This window comes from Ichthyophthirius multifiliis, assembly GCF_000220395.1.
Source record: "Ichthyophthirius multifiliis unplaced genomic scaffold scaff_1120509250716, whole genome shotgun sequence".
Taxonomy (NCBI): domain Eukaryota; phylum Ciliophora; class Oligohymenophorea; order Hymenostomatida; genus Ichthyophthirius; species Ichthyophthirius multifiliis.
This window is the reverse complement of record NW_004086499.1, coordinates 95991-116509: the sequence shown is the minus strand read 5'-3', so window position 1 is coordinate 116509 and position 20519 is coordinate 95991. Positions and strand designations below refer to the sequence as shown.

At 19.1% G+C, this 20519-nt stretch overlaps 2 protein-coding genes across 2 annotated transcripts, besides 27 other annotated features; both read right to left on the bottom strand. All coding sequences in view use genetic code 6, as the record gives it.

The window, feature by feature from the left end:
• Window positions 1-1461: 1461 nt before the first annotated feature.
• On the bottom strand, window positions 1462-9906 carry IMG5_091100 (spfh domain band 7 family protein; the record flags this gene model as incomplete). Its single annotated transcript, XM_004035699.1, has 15 exons — window positions 1462-1496; window positions 2436-2669; window positions 2719-2902; window positions 2961-3043; window positions 3082-3966; window positions 4100-4381; window positions 4422-4676; window positions 4726-4872; window positions 7274-7379; window positions 7723-7927; window positions 7989-8109; window positions 8166-8243; window positions 8291-8488; window positions 9104-9529; window positions 9573-9906. The coding sequence occupies 15 exons, from the start codon at window positions 9904-9906 to the stop codon at window positions 1462-1464; spliced, it is 3573 nt and encodes a 1190-aa protein (XP_004035747.1).
• Window positions 1498-1530: a microsatellite.
• Window positions 3232-3269: a microsatellite.
• Window positions 3429-3495: a microsatellite.
• Window positions 4014-4085: a microsatellite.
• Window positions 4014-4087: a microsatellite.
• Window positions 4016-4085: a microsatellite.
• Window positions 7055-7119: a microsatellite.
• Window positions 7361-7400: a microsatellite.
• Window positions 8844-8890: a microsatellite.
• Window positions 8879-8919: a microsatellite.
• Window positions 8884-8914: a microsatellite.
• Window positions 9007-9051: a microsatellite.
• Window positions 9907-10603: 697 nt separating the features above from the next.
• Window positions 10604-10632: a microsatellite.
• A 1201-nt stretch (window positions 10633-11833) lies between these two features.
• Window positions 11834-11908: a microsatellite.
• A 9-nt stretch (window positions 11909-11917) lies between these two features.
• Window positions 11918-11962: a microsatellite.
• A 145-nt stretch (window positions 11963-12107) lies between these two features.
• Window positions 12108-12152: a microsatellite.
• Window positions 12122-12272: a microsatellite.
• Window positions 12142-12272: a microsatellite.
• Window positions 12273-12521: 249 nt separating this feature from the next.
• Window positions 12522-12551: a microsatellite.
• A 698-nt stretch (window positions 12552-13249) lies between these two features.
• Window positions 13250-13350: a microsatellite.
• Window positions 13351-15062: 1712 nt separating this feature from the next.
• Window positions 15063-15108: a microsatellite.
• Window positions 15109-15240: 132 nt separating this feature from the next.
• On the bottom strand, window positions 15241-16922 carry IMG5_091090 (oligopeptidase b, putative; the record flags this gene model as incomplete). The annotated part of the gene is made up of 4 exons (XM_004035698.1): window positions 15241-15700; window positions 15742-15991; window positions 16035-16763; window positions 16892-16922. The coding sequence occupies 4 exons, from the start codon at window positions 16920-16922 to the stop codon at window positions 15241-15243; spliced, it is 1470 nt and encodes a 489-aa protein (XP_004035746.1).
• A 1429-nt stretch (window positions 16923-18351) lies between these two features.
• Window positions 18352-18397: a microsatellite.
• Window positions 18398-18942: 545 nt separating this feature from the next.
• Window positions 18943-18976: a microsatellite.
• Window positions 18977-19180: 204 nt separating this feature from the next.
• Window positions 19181-19235: a microsatellite.
• Window positions 19199-19270: a microsatellite.
• Window positions 19271-19468: 198 nt separating this feature from the next.
• Window positions 19469-19569: a microsatellite.
• Window positions 19475-19599: a microsatellite.
• Window positions 19600-20519: the final 920 nt, after the last annotated feature.

Sequence of the window (20519 nt, the reverse complement as noted above, 5' to 3'; positions counted from 1 at the left end):
TTACGAGGTGTTTTTTTGGCATATTGGATAGTGTTTTTTTAACAATGGAGTTGGTAAAAAAAGGAAAAAAAAGTCTCATTGCTTTATATTTGGTTTTAGAGGTATTTTTCTATATAAGAGTTTTGAAAAAGACGGTAGTTTTTTATATATAAGGATTTTTTTTGAAAGGAAATCTTAGAATCATAGTTTATTAATATGTCGTATATATTAGATATTATTTAAGAGATATATTAAAAAAATACTGGATTTCCATCTTATATTGCGATGCTTTGGAATTATTAATAAGTAAAATCGAGTATTTAAGGTAAGTTTTTTTATATTATGTCTTTAAAATCTAGTATGTTCGATAATAAGGAGAGTAGAAAAAGTTTGTTTTGATTAAATTTTTATATATAGGAAAATGCTTCATTTATTTTTAAAGTAGTATTCGTGTATTTAGAAAGTTCCCAAAAACATAAGGAACCAGTATATTCGTTTCCACAAATACATGTAGGTATTTTTTTTTCGTAAAATTTATTATCAAAAGAAGGAAAAGTGTGCTGTAGGAAAGTTTTTTTACCAGAATTTTTACATAGATATTCGTCTTCAAGCTATACTAAACTTTTTTGAATAAAGAAGGTTTATTGGATTTGGAAAAGATAGTTTGCTTAATGCATTTGCTCGCTTTGGGCGTATATTTCTTCTTAATAAAGCTGTTTTATAATAAAAAATTGCATATCTATATCATCTAAGTTTGAAGGGAGGTTTGCACCGTAGAATGCTCTTTGGAAAATACTGTTTTTTCCGAATTTAGTGTTTTTTGGGTCGGTTTTTTGTATATATTGGTCTTTGAACATTTGTATATAATCTGGGTTGGATTTTATTTCGATTTCTTTTTGAATTTCAATTGATTTAGATTGGGTGTAGGCTCGGATGTTTATTATGAGAGTTTCAGTTTATTTTATTATTGGATAATATTTGAATTCAATTATGTTTTTGGTAAAATTAAATGCTATGGGACGAATTTTCGATTTTTTAATAAGATATTATTAAGTTTGTTGATTTTGGTTTATTTTTATCGGTATTTTTCTATATATATAAGCGATTATATCGTAACTTATTTAAAAGTTTGAATTCCAGTCTTTTAAGTTTAATATTATGGATGTCTAACCAGATATTAAAGGGATGTTTGGGAGTATTTCTATTTATCCAATTTTTATCAGGTTATTTGTTAGGAAAGAAATTGTGGTTTATTTTGAACCTTTTTGGTTTTATATATTGTATTTTAGGATATATTTTTGTGAAAGAATGAGATTTTGGGTAGGTATTATGAGTAAATGTGGAGATTGGAAAGAGTTTAGGAATAATTATTCAGATTAATCAGGGGGAGAGAGTAGAGTCCAGGAAAAATCGATTATTTCTATTTATGATATTACTCTCATTTATAACATTAAGTTATTTCCTATTTGTAAATTTTCTATGTCACTTATTAATTCTATTGATGGTTCTAGTATAGCCTATATATAAATATATATATATATATATATATATTTTAATTGGATTTTTTTAATTTACTTAGCATATATTTGTTCCTTAAATTAGTTAAGTTCCTAAAGGACATTGTGAAAAACAATCGATTTCGAATTAAAATAAACTTTTTTTACAGGAAATACAATTTTTTAAACAAACTTGGCATTCTCCTTTTTTTTAAGTATTGGGTATATACCCAAACTCACAAACTAGTCCACAAAAATTAATATCTGGATAATAAACATAGCCTTCCGTGCATGCTGTACATGAGTAATTTCCTTATGAAAAACACTCAGAACATGCAAAATGACATTTTTGGCAAACAAAAGGGGATTCTTCTTCTAAAACATTTTCGAAATTTAAAAACTTAGCAAAACCTTTTTAACAAGATTTTTTACATTGGAAATCAGTTTGATCTAAAATGTAATCTTTGATACATCTAAGGCATTATTCGGTATTATTTTCATTACAAAAAGAACAAAATAGAGGACATTTTAAACATTTTAGATTCACTTTTCTTAATCCCTGAGAGCAGTCTCGTCTGCAGGATTTAGCTTCCAAAAAAAAGCCTTGAGAACATTACAGGCAGTTGTTAGGTCCTTATTAAGTACATTAAGAACATTAAAAAGAACATCTTAAGCATTAGTTGTTATTTCCCTGATAATAACCTCCTTTTGTATTACAGGAAATACAAGTATTTAATGAAGAACATTCTTCACATTCAATATTGCATTTTCGGCAAATATATAAAATTTCGTCGTGGAAATAGCCTTTTGGGCATGACTATACACAAGTAGATAAACCTAATTTAAAGTAGTCTTTTTTACATTAATCACAATTATATTAACCAGGCCCAATACACGAAAGACAGCTTTAATCACAAGATTTACATGTAGATATTTCTAAATAAAATCCTATATTATTACATTCTTAGCATTGTGTTTGGCTTTAAGATGTACATTAATTGCATGATGGATGACAATCTACACATATTAATGTTTCGAGGTCCATGTATTTTTTCTTAGGACATTTTTCTTTACATTTGGTGCCGTCTACTACTATTGGAGGCCAGTCTTGTTATGTTGGTTGTTTGCATTTTTAACAGAAGGGCTCTATGTCATTTCCGGATTATAAACATGTTTCACATTAAGGGTGGCATTCTTTATTATTGTATTTTTACATTTTTTTTATTTGTTTTTTTGAATTTACGTTGGCATGTGCCTGATTCTTTGTTTATATAAAAACCTGGTTTACATTGGAGACAGGTTATTATTTATAGCGATTTCTTAAAACAATTTTGGCAAAATGGATCTGGACATTTTGTACATTTGTTTTAGTCGTTATCTTCGTAGAAATTATTAGGACATTTATCTATGCATAATTAGGTATTAGACTTTTTTTTTTATTTATTTATTAATATGAATCAATAAATATATATATTTTATTTGTACATCAAAATAATTCAAATAATAATCCTTAATACAACTTAAACAAAAATTTTAACTTATACATTCACTACAGATAGAAGGACATTCTTTTTTTTTTTTTTTAATAAAAATAAATATTATTTACGTTAACAATATCCGTAATTTAAATTTTCAGATTTAACTAAAAAATTTTTTAAAGAACTACACCCAAGGCATTAATTCTCTAATCCTCCTATACAAGAAGAGCATAAATCATCACATTTAGCACAGATACACTTTTTTTTTTCGATATAATAATTAGTATTTAATATACAATTAGATTGAGATATACAAACACCATTAATTAAAAAGTTTTAACAAACATCATTTTTATCTCTTATACAAGAAAGGCATTAAGGAGGATCATCTAAATCATCTAAGGAAGGTTTTTTTTTTATGCATACATCACAATTTGCTTAAGAACAAGGAAAACAATCTCCATATTTATAAGTTTTTTGTATTTCTCCATCTTAATTTTAAATATATCCATCTTAATTTTGAATTTCTCCGTCTTAATTTTATAAGAAAACGGTTACGATTTTCAAATAATATTTATTTTTACAAACTAGACAATTTTACGGATTTTATTTTTCACAATCTTCGCAATTTATATTTATGGAAGAACATTTCTAACACCAATCACTATTTAAGAAGCCTAAGTATAAATTTTAGTTAACTTTTTATAAAAATAGTATAGTTAATTCCTATGTTAAAGATTTAGATAAACTAAAATATCCGAATGAACATTCATTAACACACCTTACTAAATTAGATAAGGAAAAATCAAAAGAAATTTATATTTCTATTTAAAATATATAACCTGGAAAACATTTTATGCAATGTAATTTGCTTGATAATATAATACATTTTTAACAATTTTTGGGACATTTAAGACAAGAATTAGTATTTTACTCTTAATAATAACCACTAATACATTCTATACAATTAAAGTTCTATGCTTAAATACATTATATACAATTTTCATGACATTCTTGTATAAATATATATTATTATAAGTATATATAAAAATATTGATAATATATATATTTATATATTTTATATATTTTATATATTTATATATTTTATATATTTTATATATTTTATATATTTATTTGTATATTTACATATGCATTTTTTTTAATCGATATCTTAGAAATATTTTTACGGACATGTTTCTAAACATTATGTTTAGTCTGGTTAAAGTAATCCATTTATACATTATCGACATATTAATTTGTTATTTGTTTATTAAAAAAAACAATTAACGCATCCTTTTATTTATTTGCTACCACTATCACATAATTAACATCTTTTTGTTTCTTCTTATGTTGAATCATAATAATACCCTTCTTAGCAATCTGTACAGATTTCTTTACTTAAACATTATTTGCAAGGAGGTTAGCAATCTATTTTATATATTTTTTTAATTTTATATTAACTAATAACCTTCACAATATAAAAGTTCATCTTATTGAGCTCTATATTTTCCTTTGCTGCATACATCAACACAAGCTGCATCTTCTTTGTATTTTTATAGAGCTGTATTACATGTAAAGCATTAATAATATTCTTAAGCAAAGCAAGATACACAATTAGGATGACATTATTGGCATTTTGGAAAATTCAAAAAAAAGCCTATTCCACAAGAACTACAACTTTATCCATCTGAACATTACTAACAGTTTAAATTTGGATTACAATCTATTAATATTATTATTTATATTTCGATTTTTTTGTAAAAAAAATATACTTTAACATTCATTAATTTGATCATTTTTGTAATAACCAATACCACAATTCGAAACGCAAGTGTTATTTAAAAGATAATATTCACGATTGCATTTACTACATTCAGAACTAGATGGCCCTTTACAAACTAAGCATTTACTATTACAGCCTATATAAATAAATAAATAATAAAGCTTTTTTATTATTTTTTAATATAAAAAATGTACTTTTGCATTAATTGTCAATCAAATAAAAATTATCTTTACATAAAATGCATTAATTAACAAAAGTACATTCGAGACAATTTTAAGTACAACCTTTTTTTATATAGTTTTAATTTTTTTCGTTATTATTATAATATTATTAGGTTACTTTAACATATCATTTTTTCTAGATTATTGAAAGTTCCCTAAACACATTATTCTACACAGTTAGAAGAGTCTTTAAAAAAATCAGGTTTACATTTTTAACATTAAGAGGATTAACCTCCAAAACAAGCTGAACATTTACTATCGCATTTTTCGCAAGAAGAAAAAGTCTTATCTAAAAAATATCCTTCAGGACAATTTCTTGTAGTATTACATGAAAAGCTTTCGCTAATTTTTTCTTTTTGTATGGATTTAGACGAACATAATAAACATTTTGCTGATTATTATTAATTATTAGGATTTTAGGATATTCCTAATTAAAGTATACATAAATTATTAAATTCTTAATTGAATTCTTAGTTTATAATTATTCCTCCTATTCCGATTCCCAAGTCTTTTATTTTCCCCAAAAAAGAAGAAGGAGTTTAATTTTGGTCAAAATAAGGAGTCCCTATATACAAATAATATAAACTAGAAGTATTTATATAAAAAAGGTTTTTCTCAACTTATAAAGTTATTTGTTTTTAAACAATGTCTTTCATATTATTAATTTTCGTATAAGATTTTACAATTAAAAAATCATTGTATTCGTTTTATAAAATAGAAAAGATGATAAAATTCCATTTATTTTATTCTAATTGTGCTATGTCTATTGAGAAATCTTTAAAGCCTTTCAATTATAAGATGTTTTTTTTTAAATTTAATGAAAAAATGTTATTTGAATCTATTTCTTTAAACGTTAATATTTTTTAATTATCTAATTCTATATTTTCATTCTTATTTTTTATTATTTTTTTATATTAAAAAAAAATTACATAGATCCAGAAAGTAATAAATATTATATCATCTAATTCAATAAAAGGTACAAATAAACTTTAATTTTAAGAACTAAAATATACACCCATTCCATCATCTTTAAATTGAGGTTGATTATTATTATAATTAACTTCATATAGTTCATTCTTTATATTTTCTTTGAAAAAGTTTCCTTGTCTATCATTAAAAGCAAAAAAATATGAAAAATTTATTAAATCTCCATATAGCATAGATTCTAATAATAACTCAGTATAATCCAAATTTATATCATATATTAAATATATTTTCTCATAAATACCAGCCCAGGCTTAATAATTTAAACCCATAACATCATTGCCTATATATAATTCTAGATTTTTGTCTTGATTTATTAATTAAGTAAAATTATTTTATTTAAATGTTTTATTGTTGGAATATAAATATAAAACCATTTAAAATTATTAGCTTTATATATTATTTTTCCCTTAAGCTGTATAAAAGAAAAACCATTGATTTTCTTATATATCTAATGATGAACATGATATTTAATTTTAATTTGTCATATCTCTTAGTACAAATTTATTACTTGTTTTTAATATACTATTTGCCTATTCAAATATAAGCATTAGTTTTAAAAGATTTCTTTTAATTTATTTTTTTTCATTAAATTTAAAAAAATAATTTAAATTATGTACTTATTTTAATAAGTTATTTAAAATAATGATTGTCTTAAAATTTATAAACTTTATTTTTCGTTTATTATCATTTTTAATTTCACCCAACCCATAATTCCTTAATTTTCTTTTTTTTTTTTTTAATATTTTTTTATTATAGTAGTTATTAGAAAAACTAAATGTTTTTTATTTTATTTTACTTTTAAATTAATCAATAGGTATTTAATAAATTTGCTTATCATTTTTTTATAATCTGATTATTTTTTAATTAAAGATATCTTTATTTTTTATAAATTGGTATTATTTACTTTCATATATTATATACCTTATGTTAATGATAATAAAAATAGTAAAATATAGAATAATCTTATCATAAAATGAGTTAAAGTAAAAAAATTGCTTTTTTTATTTTTTTTTATTATTTTTTAAAAAAAAAATTATAAAATTATTAAATTTAAAATAAAAATAACATTTTAAATATTTTCTAATTATTATTTTCTGGAATAATTGAGAAATATATATATATATATATATATATATATATATATATATATATATATATATATATATATATATATAATTTCATGTCTTTCACTTTATTATTTACTTTTTTATAAATCAGTTTTTGTTTTTTCGTATTTTTATTAATACTAAAGTAAATCTTAGTTTAACTAATTGTTATTTTTTATCAAATCAGCATTTATTTCTTATATTTTTTCTATTTATTTTATACTGTTTTCGACTTAGTGCTTGCCTGACCTTCGTTTTAGTCTAAAGGCGGGGTTAAATTAATTAATTTTAAGCAAAAATTTATGTAAGCTTTTGTTTTAATTGATTATCTTTTTATTTTAAATGATTATTTTAATTTTATAGGTTTTCTGTTATTTTGTTTTGTTTTTATATACATGTTATAAGTTTTACTTTTTCAATTAAATTTTAAATTGTATCATTTTTTTTTAAAAATTTTTTTAACAAATAAAAAAAAAAACATAGTATTTTGATTTTTATAAAATAAATATATATATTTTTTTAAAAAAGAAATAATTTCCTTTTTTTTTCTTTTTTTTCTCATTTTTATTATTATTTTTATTATAACTATTAATCATTTCCTTGTTTAAACTGAGAATCTAAAGGAAGAAAAATAACTTATTCTGGCGCAAATTTAGTAATATTTTGAATTACTTCTAAATATCTAATTTACATAGCAGCTTTTGAGTCCAATATATCAGCAGTTTCTCTTAATAATCTTGCAGTTTCTACATCTGCTTTATTACTAATAAGTTTACTTTCTCCAATTCTTTTTTGTTTTGCTATAGCTGCCATATCGTCTTATGTTTATTTATTTAGTTAAATATCTTTAACGAATATTTATTCAACATAAGTTCCCCTTTATTATATTTAAAAAATTATTTTTATTGTTTTATTAAAAAAAAAAAAAAAAAAAAAACCAATTTTGGGATTAAGCATTAACTAATTCTTCTAAATTATCTCCAATTTCATCTTTTTTATCTAATAAATCTTATAAGTTCATTTCTCCAAGTACAGATCTAATGGCAGCAATACTTTAATCTTTTTTTTTAAAAAAAAAATAACTTTATTTTATATGTTTTTTTAATAAAATATACTCATTAAAGCATGAGGTAAATTATCTATTTTATATGTAGCCCTTGGAATTGAAATTATTCTATAATAAAGGCAACAATCTATATATATACATATATAATATGTATATAATATAAATTTTATATACCTATTGTAACATTAATATTATCTTTAGTAATAATTTTTTAACTTGGTAAATCAATTACTTATGTTTTTAAGCTTTTTACTTTTATTGTATCTACATTAGGATTTATTTAATGTAGTCCAGCATCTAATATTTTGACTGGTTTACCAAAACGTTCTACTATACATTTTGTCCCTTATTTTACTTAGATAAAAGGATTATCTATGATTATAAGATAATAAATATTTGTTTTTTTTTTAAAAAAAAAAAAAAACCGCAAAATAAACAACAAATGCAAGGAAATAATATCCTTGTCCATGCCATACAAGATCCACAAACTATACTTGTAACTTAGATACATTAATATTCATCTTTATTTTCTTTTATTAAATCATTTTAATCTTCGAAAATGTATTTTTGTTATCCTTATATTAAGTTTACATTATTCATTTTTTTATGATTATATAGTAAATATAATATGTATTTTTTTTTTAATTTATGAAGTATTTAATTTTTTTTTTTATTTTATTTTGATTAAAGTAAGTAAATCTTATAGATATAATAAAAAATTTAATAATATAAATTATTTATAAATTGTATAATATTATTTTAATATTTATAAATAAATATATATATAAATATATATATTTATATAAAATCATACTTATATATATAATAAAAAAATAATCAATTAAACTTTATATTTATTAATAAGTTATATTTATAAACATAGTTTTAAAAATAATTAAAAAAATATTAAAGTAATAAATAAAAAAAATATTAAATTAACTTCTTTTTTATTTTATCAATAAGCATTTAAATTAATAAATTAAGTACTTCTTACTACCCACTTTAAAGTTGAATTGTCTTAATGTAAGCAAATTTTTGCAAATTAACCGTACTTTAAAGAGCCTGGATTGATAATTTGAACATCCATAACAGATAATTTGCCTATACTATCATGTACATGTCCATGAAGATTTGTAACAATTTTCTTGTTATATTTTTTAATCACATCATTAAAAAATTCACAACCGGCATAAATATTATCTTCTTACTATTCTGTTTTGACAATTGTAGTTTATGAACATGAAGGACCTACATGGGTTAGTAAAATGAACTATTTTTCTTATTTAAATTGATCATCGAAAAATTGTTCACTTTCATTTTTGATTTCTTCTTCATTTAAAAAAGGAAATCCTTCCCATACTAGCTTTTATTCACCTTAAATATGTTAGTAACCTGGGATACTTCCACCAAAACCTAAATATGTATTTTTTATATATATATATATATTTTAAATAACCTATAACACTTAATGATGTATTTATTTCGAAAACAGATTTATGTATATTATATGAATGCTAAGTTATTCGTGTATTTTCTGAAGGTTGTTTAAATTTAAACATATTATAAGGATCATGATTTCCGGGTAAAACTAATAATGTACATGAGAAAAATTCTAGGAAATTTAAAACATTTGCAATTCGAGCTTCTGATTAATAGCATTCTTCCATATTTATATTTGATTTATCAGATATTAAATTATCGAAATCTCCTAATACAAATACATAGTCTATTATATCGTTGTTATATTCTTTATGCCAGCCTTTTAACTTTTCTAATTTCTTGTATTCCATGTGGATATCTGATAGTATTATTATTACTAAATCTTTATTACGTGTTTCTTAAAATTAAAATGGATTTAATGGAATGTTTCGACTATCTGTTTTTATTTATTACATATTTTTGTCTATTATTTTTAAAATTATTTATATTTAATATATAATTATTTTCTTATTATATTTCTTTTTTATTTTACTTACTTGATTTATTTTAATTTTTTATATTAAATTTACAGTTTTTCTTTTAATTTTTCAATAGAGCTATTTTAAATTGTTTACAATATTTTTAAAGATATAAAAATAAACATTCTTTTACAAATAAGTTTAATATAATCCTTCGTGTTATTTGTTTTTATTATTATTATTATTATATATATATATTATAGTAATGTAATGTTTATGATTTAGTAACTACTTGTAAATAAATATCTTAATGATAATAAATTATATTTAATTCAATAAAATAAAATTCAAAAATAATTTCATATAATTAAAAAAAAAAATGATTTATTTTTAAAAAGCTTTTCAAATTTTATATATATACTCTAGTTTATCTAATAAAAATTTTGACCCCAAACCAATTTCTTAAGTAAAACCTATATATATAAAATAATATATTAGTAATTTATTATTAAAATATAACTAATAATAAAAGAATATATTTTTATATTCTATAAATTAAATGCTTTTTCTTAAATAAATTAAAAAAAAAAAAATCTTAAAATTTAAAATTTAAAATTTTATAGAAATTATAAATTTCAAACAAATTATTTTAAAGAATAAATATTATAAAAAATATTTCATATTTATTTTTAAAATATCCACTTATGATATGTATTATTTCTTAAATAATATTTGTAAAAATAAGAATTAATTAAAATTATATATCAATAACAAATCATATTAAAAATAAAAAAATGTAGTATCTAAATAAATAATATATGATACTCTTATAATTATGATAATAAATATTTTTATGTATTAGATAAATATTATTATATTATTGATTATATTTGAAAGATATAAGATATTTAAAAAAATTCTATATATATAAAATTAAAATATTTCATATAATATAGATTTATATTATAGATTTAATCTAAAGCTTGAATTATGTGTATGATTATATAATAAAATAGCTTATTTATAGAGAAAAAAATAGTTTTCAATAAATTTTATTAACATAATGAATAAGAATAATAATTATCAAAATCATTTTTTTATTCAAAAGATTAAAAAAAAAATATCTATTGATTATTAATAATTATAGAAAAGCAAAAAAATTAAATATATATCTGATATAAATAAAAATATAAAATATAGATAATTTTTTAATAAAAAAACATAATTAAAAATAATTTTCTAATATTTTAAATTAATATTATAAATGAATATATACTTAAATTAAAAAGAATTAAATATAAATTAAAATTTTTTATAATACAGGAAAAAAGTAATATAAATTATTTAAAAATAAATAATATCGAAAAGAAATATTAAACTTAGAAAATTATGAATTATATTTTGGTTTTAATAAATTTTAAAGAAAAATGAATTAATAAATAAAAGGAAAAAAATTATTATTGTTATATTTATATAAATAGTTTTAAATTACTATAAATTAATATAAAAAATACATTAATTTAAGAATATTATATAGTATTTATATAAATATATATGTATATATGTATATATAATTATTAATATAAAAGACAGATATATTAATTATAAATATATTTTTTTTAATTTATATTTTAAATTAACAAAAATACAAAATAATTTATATAATTTATTTTTTAATATATTGCTTTTTTTATTCTTTTGATTTAGAATTATCTTTATATAATGAATAAATGATTAAAAAGCTGATTATTAGATAAAATCAGAATATTTAATTACATATTTAAAAATTTTAATTATTTATTATGATAAATAGCCAATTAATTTTATTATTTAGATCTCATTAAAATTAAGATTAATAAAATTATATCATTTAGATATCTTAATTTAATATTAAAGAAAGTATATTTATAATTTATAAAAAATTTATAGATATATAAAATAATTATAAAAGTGAGTTTAAATTATGTTTTAGGATAATTTTATAACTTTTAAAATAAAATAGAAACAAGTTAATAGAATTTAATAAAAGAATATTCAAGTGAAAAAAATTATTTTGATTAAATTATTGAGATTAATAAGTATTTATTGTTTGCATTAATATATATATTAATAAATATATTAATAAATATAATAATAAAAATAAAAATTATAATATAAATAAAAAAAATAAAAATAATAAACATAAAAATAATAATAATAATAACAATAATAATAATAATAATAATAATAATAATAATAATAATAATAATAATAATAATTTTAATTATACAAAAAACAATATAATTTTTTTAAATAAGTAATTTTTATTTTATCAATTTATTTTATAGTTTTAATTTTATATAATACTTATGTTATTTTAAATACTTTATTATATTTGTTTTTTTAAAGATTACATTCTTATAATTATTAATTAAGCTTATAAATTTATTCGTCATATATATCTTAACTCTATAATAATATAAATAAAAATAATTATTTTAATAAAAAATACTAAACTGATTTATTCTTTTTTATTGTTTTTCTTTTAATTGTTTTTCATCTAACAAATTTTATTTTTTTGATTATAAATATTCCTTTTATTATATTATTCTTTTTCTTTTAAATAATTATTATATTATTTCTATAATTCCTATAAAATACATAATATTTTTTTTAATATAAATAAATATTTACATATTCTTAATTTCTTTCTTATTATAAAAATTTTTCTCTAGCTTTTTATTCTTATTTTACCTTTTTTAAAGTTTCTATATTTTCTATATTAGTTTCATGTTTTAACAAAAAGTCTTTTCTTTTTCTTTATTCTGAGAAATCTCTTATATTATTGCGCTATATATATATATATGCACTTAAAAAAATAAATATTTTTATATATACTTCTTATATATTAATGTAAATTTCTTTTAATTAATTTTAACATTAGTATTGTTTTTATTATTCTCTATTTTTCATATTTAAATAATTATATAATTTATTATTATTTTTATTCAAATCAACAATTAGTTTTTTTTCATCTTTAATTTATTATTAAAGTATTAATTTTTATTCATCCATAACAGAATTCTTACTTTCAAATTTATTAAAAGAATAGTTTCTTTATTAAATCATTTATTTAATTAAAGACTAGCTTTATGGTTTTTTAACTTTCAAATTTAATATTTTATCCAATCTTGATTATTTTTTATACTAGGCTAAATAATTTCTTTCTTTTAAATCTTTGCTGCTATTTTGATTTTTCCCTTATCTTATTGATAGACTAGAATTATTATTCCCTTATCTTATTGATAGGCTAGAATTATTATTCCCTTATCTTATTGATAGACTAGACTTATTATTAACATCATTTGCACTATGAGAACTTTTTAAATTATTATTATCATTTGTATTTATTTGTTCTTTTTTAATTTTTATACTAGATTAATTATCTGATAATTAAGTTGAATATCTACTCACAGGAGATTATTAATGACCAAAACTAGATTTAATAATAAAACTTTAAGTTTATTTTTTTAAGGAAGACTTTTTTAGGAAAGATTGGCTACTTAATTATTTTAAGTCTGATGAACTTCTTTTTTTATATTTGATTTCGCTTTATTATTATAATGAGTTTTTATTCTAACTTGATGTCATTTAGTTTATTATTTAAACCTCTTTTTTTTTGCTTTATTCTAAAGTTAAATATTTGGATATTGATATGCTTTTATTATGTGTTTCTTAGAAAGAATTTTCATTTAGATTTTATATTGAGGAATAATTTTACTTTTTATTATTATATAAACGATAATACTTTAATGCTAAATCAATAAAAATATGTAATTTTTCCATTTATTCTTATAATATTGGGTTGTTTAGGATTTTTGGCTCTTAGATTTTGGAAAATATATTTTCGCAATATTCTATATTTAGTTCTATTAATTCGTTTTATTCTATGTAAGTTTTTATTTTTTGAATTTCAGTTAGTAAGTCTCTTGGTTAAACAAAATATGTTTAAAGTTATGGCCATTGAATATTCTATTCTGGAGTTTTTTCCGGAGATTTTAATTTATTGTAGAGTAAATATATTAAACTTTAAGAGATTTATAATAATACTGGAAGTGGTTTTATTATTAATTTTATTGCCTTTTTTTTTTTTTAATTATTTATGTTTATACGTTTATATTTACCATTAATTATTTAATAGATATATTTTTTATTGATTCTTCTAATTTTTAACCTATATATTTAAACTGGTTAATTTCTTTGAATGATTCTTTATTTTTATTTGATATAAAACTTGGTTTATTATTATTATTAGAATTATAATTGTTTTTTATTTATGATATATTTAAAAATTTATTGTTTTCTTATTATTATAAGTTTTCCTATAAATATATTTTAGGTATATTTTAAGGAGTAACTTTCAAACTAGAAGAATTTAAAACATTAAAGCTTTTATTATTTGTATTTACTTAAGAAGATAAATCTAATTCAGAAAAGAAAGAATTAGTATTTTTTTGTTAGTTTTATTTATTTTCGTTAAAAAAATTAAAACAATTATTTATTCCTAATTGTTTTTTATAATTATTATTTTCTGTTTATAGTTTCTTTTTTTCTGTTGTTTTTAATTCTTTTTAATTATTGTTATTAGTTTCACTTGTAGTACTTTACCTGTTTATATAAAATATATATTTTTATTTTTTATATATATATTTACATCTATTTAGTGCTTATTTACTAATTATTGTTAAAATTTTAGTTTATTAAGTTTTATATTTTTTCGTTTAATTCATCTTTTTTTTTAGTTTATGAAAAAAAAAAATATATAAATATATATTTAAGTTTTTTTTACCTGAATTCATTGAATTTATTGTATTATCTAATGATTATTTATTTTTTTAATTGTTTGGCGAATTTGACATTTTTATTTTTCTTTTTTATTATTTTATTATTGTAAATATATATTTTATTATTTTAGTTTGATTTATTTTTCAGATAATTTAATATTTTTCGAAAAAAAAAAAAAAAATTAATTAATTATATTTAAATGGCAAAAAAAAAAAAATTAAATTAAAGTTATTTATAAAAAATTTAGAAAGACATATAATAAAAAATTTATTTATATAATAATATATCCTTTTATAAAAAATAAAGTTAGAAATATTTTATAATAATTTATTTAAACAAAACCAAAAATTAAAAAAAAAGCAAATAAAAAATAAAAGTAATATTAGAAAAAAAAAATATTTATCATTTAATTTAAACAGAAATATCTTTATTTTAATTCATAACTACATATTCTAAAAAGGCCAAATAAATAGATTTTTCTTTTATTCCTTAAATTGCTCCACTTTCTCCATTATGTCCTGAATCTAAAATATTAACCAGAATATTTTTATCACAAAATTCATTAACTTTTTAAGGTGATTTACTTCTTTCTCTAAATCTATTTACATATTTAAGAACATTCCAAAGGGGAGCCCTATGATCTGAAGATCCACAAGTAATAAAAACAGCTGGATATTCAGTATCAAACCTTATGTTTTAATATGGACAATAACTAGAAATCAAATTATAATAATAGTCATTAAATAAAGGATTTCCAAATTCACTATAATCTGATTATGTTAAAGGTAATTTATCATCAATAAGAGATGATAAAACATCTAAAAAAGGAAAATTTAAAACACAAGCTTTAAAAAGTTCTGGTCTTTTATAATTATAAAATAAAAATAAAATCAAATAATTAACCTCATATTTATTACAGTTCCTACTAATAAACCACCTGCACTACTTCCATAAGCACATAATAAAGAAGGATGTGTATAACCTTCTGCCACAAGGAATTCCGCACAAGAAATAAAATCAAAAAAAGAAACTGGTTTTTTATCTAAAATAGCATTCTCATGCCATTTACATCCGTTTTCACCACCTCCTCTTACATGAGCAAAGCCTAAAGTCCATCCTCCTTCTAATGCGCTTAAATAATTTATACTAAAACCTAAAAATATTACATATATATATATGTATATAGATATGATTACCTATTTCTAATGAAATCCCATAATGTCCATATCCATGTAAAAGAAGTTTGTTTTTGCGATTTTTATAGAAGTTTTTTTCCCTTATTATTGTTATGGGGATTTTTTGTCCGTCTTAGGAAGGCGCGAATATTTGTTCTATAAGGAATTTGTCCTTGTTAAATTTAGGGCCTTTCATGTCAAAGTCGGAAAGCAAAAATGCTTTTTTTTTCTTTATGTTATAATCGAATACTTGATTGTAGGAAAAAGGGGTGTCTACATGGAAACGGAAGGTTTCTACAGCTAAATTTTCGTTTAAACCAGGCTATATTATTGTTCCAGCTTTATATTAATCACCTAATTCGACTATGTGTGTGTTTTTTGTGTCCTAATCGATAATTCGGACATATTCAGTACCTTATCTAGAACAATATAAGGCTAAAGTATGTTCAAAAATGTCCATTTCTTTAATAATTTCACCCTCTTAAGGTATATAAAAATCTTCGAAATTTTGTTAATTATAGGCTTATGTAAGAACTTTAAAATCGTAATATTTCTGTTTAGTTTTAGGGTCTATATTTATCAATATATAGAACTTTCCGTTAGCATGATTACAGAAAGCTTTAGCTTTATCATTTCTTGAAATAAGTATTTTTTTCTTAAACGTTTTACGGTCTAAAACATGTATTTCAGTAGAGTCTTTAGATGTACAGAGTATTGAGAAATATTTTTTATCTTTAGTTTATATTAAATCTATATAAAATTATTCGTTTTATTCTTAATATATTAATTTATCATTTTTTATATCATCACCTATTTTATGTCTATTTATTTTTAAAAAGTATATATTTATTATATATGTTTTTGTTTTGTTTTTTTACTTATATATCGAATTTGACCATAATCTATCATCTTATTTTATGTAAATTAGAAAATCACCACATTAAGAAAATTTCATGTTATATATTTGTGTAAATTTCTCTTTTAAATAAGTATTAGTATTTGTATTTTTTATATAAAAAGTTTATCTTTCATCTCCTTTTAAATCTACACCAAAAGCTACGTATTTATGGCAATCTGAAAATGACATTTTTGTTAATTTTGCTGTTTACTGGTATTCTTTTGGGACTATTTATTTAATATCAAGTACTTATTCTACTTCGTTTGTGGATAAATTTTATCTATATACGATTAAATAATCATTCGTTTTACCCATTTAGGCAAATTAGGTATAGTATTTATAGTCATCATATATTTCAGGAAGCTCGGATGAACGGGAATCTATTCTTTTAGAGGCTTTTTCGTAAAAAATGTTGAATTCCTTTTGAAATTATTGGAAGGTTTTTTCAAAAAGTTTCTGTTCTTTTTTTAATGGACTTATAGCTTAAAAGTATTTGTTTTTAAAAATGAATTTTCATCTTAAATTATTCTTAATGGTTAAACTTGTAATTATTAACTATTTGTTGAGAAATAATTTATTCGATTTTTTATTAATTTTGTAATTGTTTTCATATATATAAATATATTTTTTTTTTATATCTTTAAATTTTTTAATTCTTTATAAATTTATATATATTTAAAAAAAAATATACATATATAAACATAATTTTTCAATAAATTTTCTTTTTCAATAAAAAATACCTATAAATAATTGAAAATGCTGCCGAACTATAAAATATACCTCCAAAAGTAAATAATATACAAGCCATTACTAATATATTTTACCCTTAATCAATATACATATAAAATATAGTACCAAAAAAATAGCTTAAACCGCCTAAACCGCTAAATAAATCCACAAAAAAGCCTAAAATATCATCATTATTTAACTTTTCATTTATATTTAAAATATTTAAGATTTTCCATAATTAACTTAAAAAAATTATCAAAGAACCAATTATGAAAGTCCATTCTCCAGCATATAAAAGATTAGTTTCTGGAATAAAAAAAATCGAACCAATTAAATATAAAAGACTACCTAAGCAGGAAAGTAGAAAATTTAAGCTAACTTCTGCCCTCTTAAACTTTCCATATACTGAATTATCTATATTTCGGTTGTTTAAGTCGTTTGTGTCGTTAAATATGTTTCTAAAATGTAGCCATTCACATATGTCAGCTAGTAAAAAGGAAAATGAACCAATTGTAAATAGCCAGGCGCCGACTTTAAATCCTTAGTTGTATAATGAGGAGTCGATTTTGGGAAAATACATTAAAGATCCGATTAAAAATGTTAGTCCGCCAATTGTAAAATTAACACTATGGAATAAACGCCATAGTAGGGAGTTTTGGGAGGTTGATTTGTATTATGGAAGGCATAAGTCGAGGTTTGATGTGTATTAATAATTATTCATATTTTTTTTTTATAAATTATTATTTTGTTTTTTTATTTTAAAATACAATATAGGTACAATTTTTATTTTTATTTATAAATTAATTGTGTTAATATTATATTATATTATAATGTTTTTAAAAATTAAATCAAAAACATTTCATAATTAAATTAATTTTATATTTTTTTTTTATATTTATATCTATTCATTGAAATTAAAAATAATTGAAACCTCCCTCCCCCCCCCCCCTAATAAAATTATTAAAATCATAAATATTTTATTTTTAAAAATTAAATTTAGGATATTATAGCTTATTTATATTACTTATTAAATTATACAATATTAAAAATTTTTATACTTTATTTTAAATTTAAAGTTTTTAAATTATTTAAAAAATTATTAAATATATATAAATTTAAAAAATTAAAAAAGGAGGAGAGATTATAAATGAAGTTTATATTATATATTTGTTTTTTTTAATTTTTTATTTTAGAAAAACTTCTTAAAACTATAAAAATGATTTAAATTATTTCTTGATAAAAAAATATAGAAAATAAGTCAATAATTAGAATTAAAAATAAAATATATAAAATTTGTTTTAAAAAATAAAATAACATAATATAAAATAAAATAAAAATACATATGTAAAAAATAAATTAATAAAGATAAACTGGCTATACAATACATATAGACGAAGAAATATATTAATAAGTAACGCCATAAGATAATAAAATAAACGAAAAGATTAACGAAGATGAAAAAAAAAAACAAAATTAAAGTGAATTAAACGATACTAATAAATTAAATATAGAAAATTTGTTAGAAGAACATGATAAAGAAATATAAAATAATAAATATATAAATACAAATATATAGGAAAATGAATAAATATATATTTAAAATAAATAAAATAGTATATAAAATAATAAATTAAATAATAATAATAATACAAACAATAATGGACAAAATTTAACATAGATGACAGAAGCGATAATAACTACAAGTAATACCACATAGTAAAATTTAAATAAAAATTGCAAATATAACAACAATTTAAAAGACATGGTAGACAAAGTATTTAATAATAAAAAAATAAAACATAGTTAAGATATAATAAAAGATAAGGAAAATAACAATAATAATATCAATAATATAAATAAAATAATATAATAATAATAATAATAATAATAATAATAATAATAATAATAATAATAATAATAATTATAATATCCACAATAATATTATTAATAATGATTAATTTTAAAATAAAACTTATTTAAAAAAACGTTTATAATCACTTACTTAAATAATATAAATGAGTTAAGAGGCTTAAAAAGATGTATTAGATAATAAAGAATAAGAAATAAAAAGCTAATAAAATAAATAATTAAACTTATAATAATAAAAATAATTAGATAAATCTGAAAATGAAGAATCTATATAAATAGATTATGATTAAGAAACAATAGAAGTTCTTACAATTGAATAATGTTTAGAATTGTATTGCATGGAGCATATTACTTTGATAAATAAAAGTAAATTAAAAATGAAAGAACAATATACTTAACATTTAATTGATAGAGTTAGGAAAGCTAGTATTATTACCTATAAGGACATTTCTCTATAGCGAAATTCGAACCTTTTAGATGGTGATTTTAGTTTGAATTATTCTATAAAAAAGATATAGTAAATTAATTGTATGAAATTTTCCTTAGAAGAATTATCTTCAGCCTATTCTATTTAATGCTCAGATCATATTCATTAAAATGTAAGAAAAAAATTAATTAATTCTCTTATTTTAATATTAATAATGATTGCTTTATGTATTTTTTAAATTTTTTATGTTTAATTTGGATATGAAACTATTATTTAGGGTTCTATTTTATTTAATATTTTTATAGTATTGCTTTTAGGATCAATTTATTGTAATATTTAGGTGATTAAATATGCTTTTTTTTTGGTTAAATTTTTACCTTTTTTATCTTTTTTGTTCATTTGTTTATTTATTTATTAAAATGAATTTCTGAATATTAATATTTATTTTGTTTTGATTATTTTAAGTTCAGGATTGTGGATTTTAAATTTGAAAACTATATGGTAAATTAAAAAAGTTATAAAAATTATTAGTGATGAATAAATAAATTGATAAATTATTAAAAAAAAAAAAAAAAAATTTAAA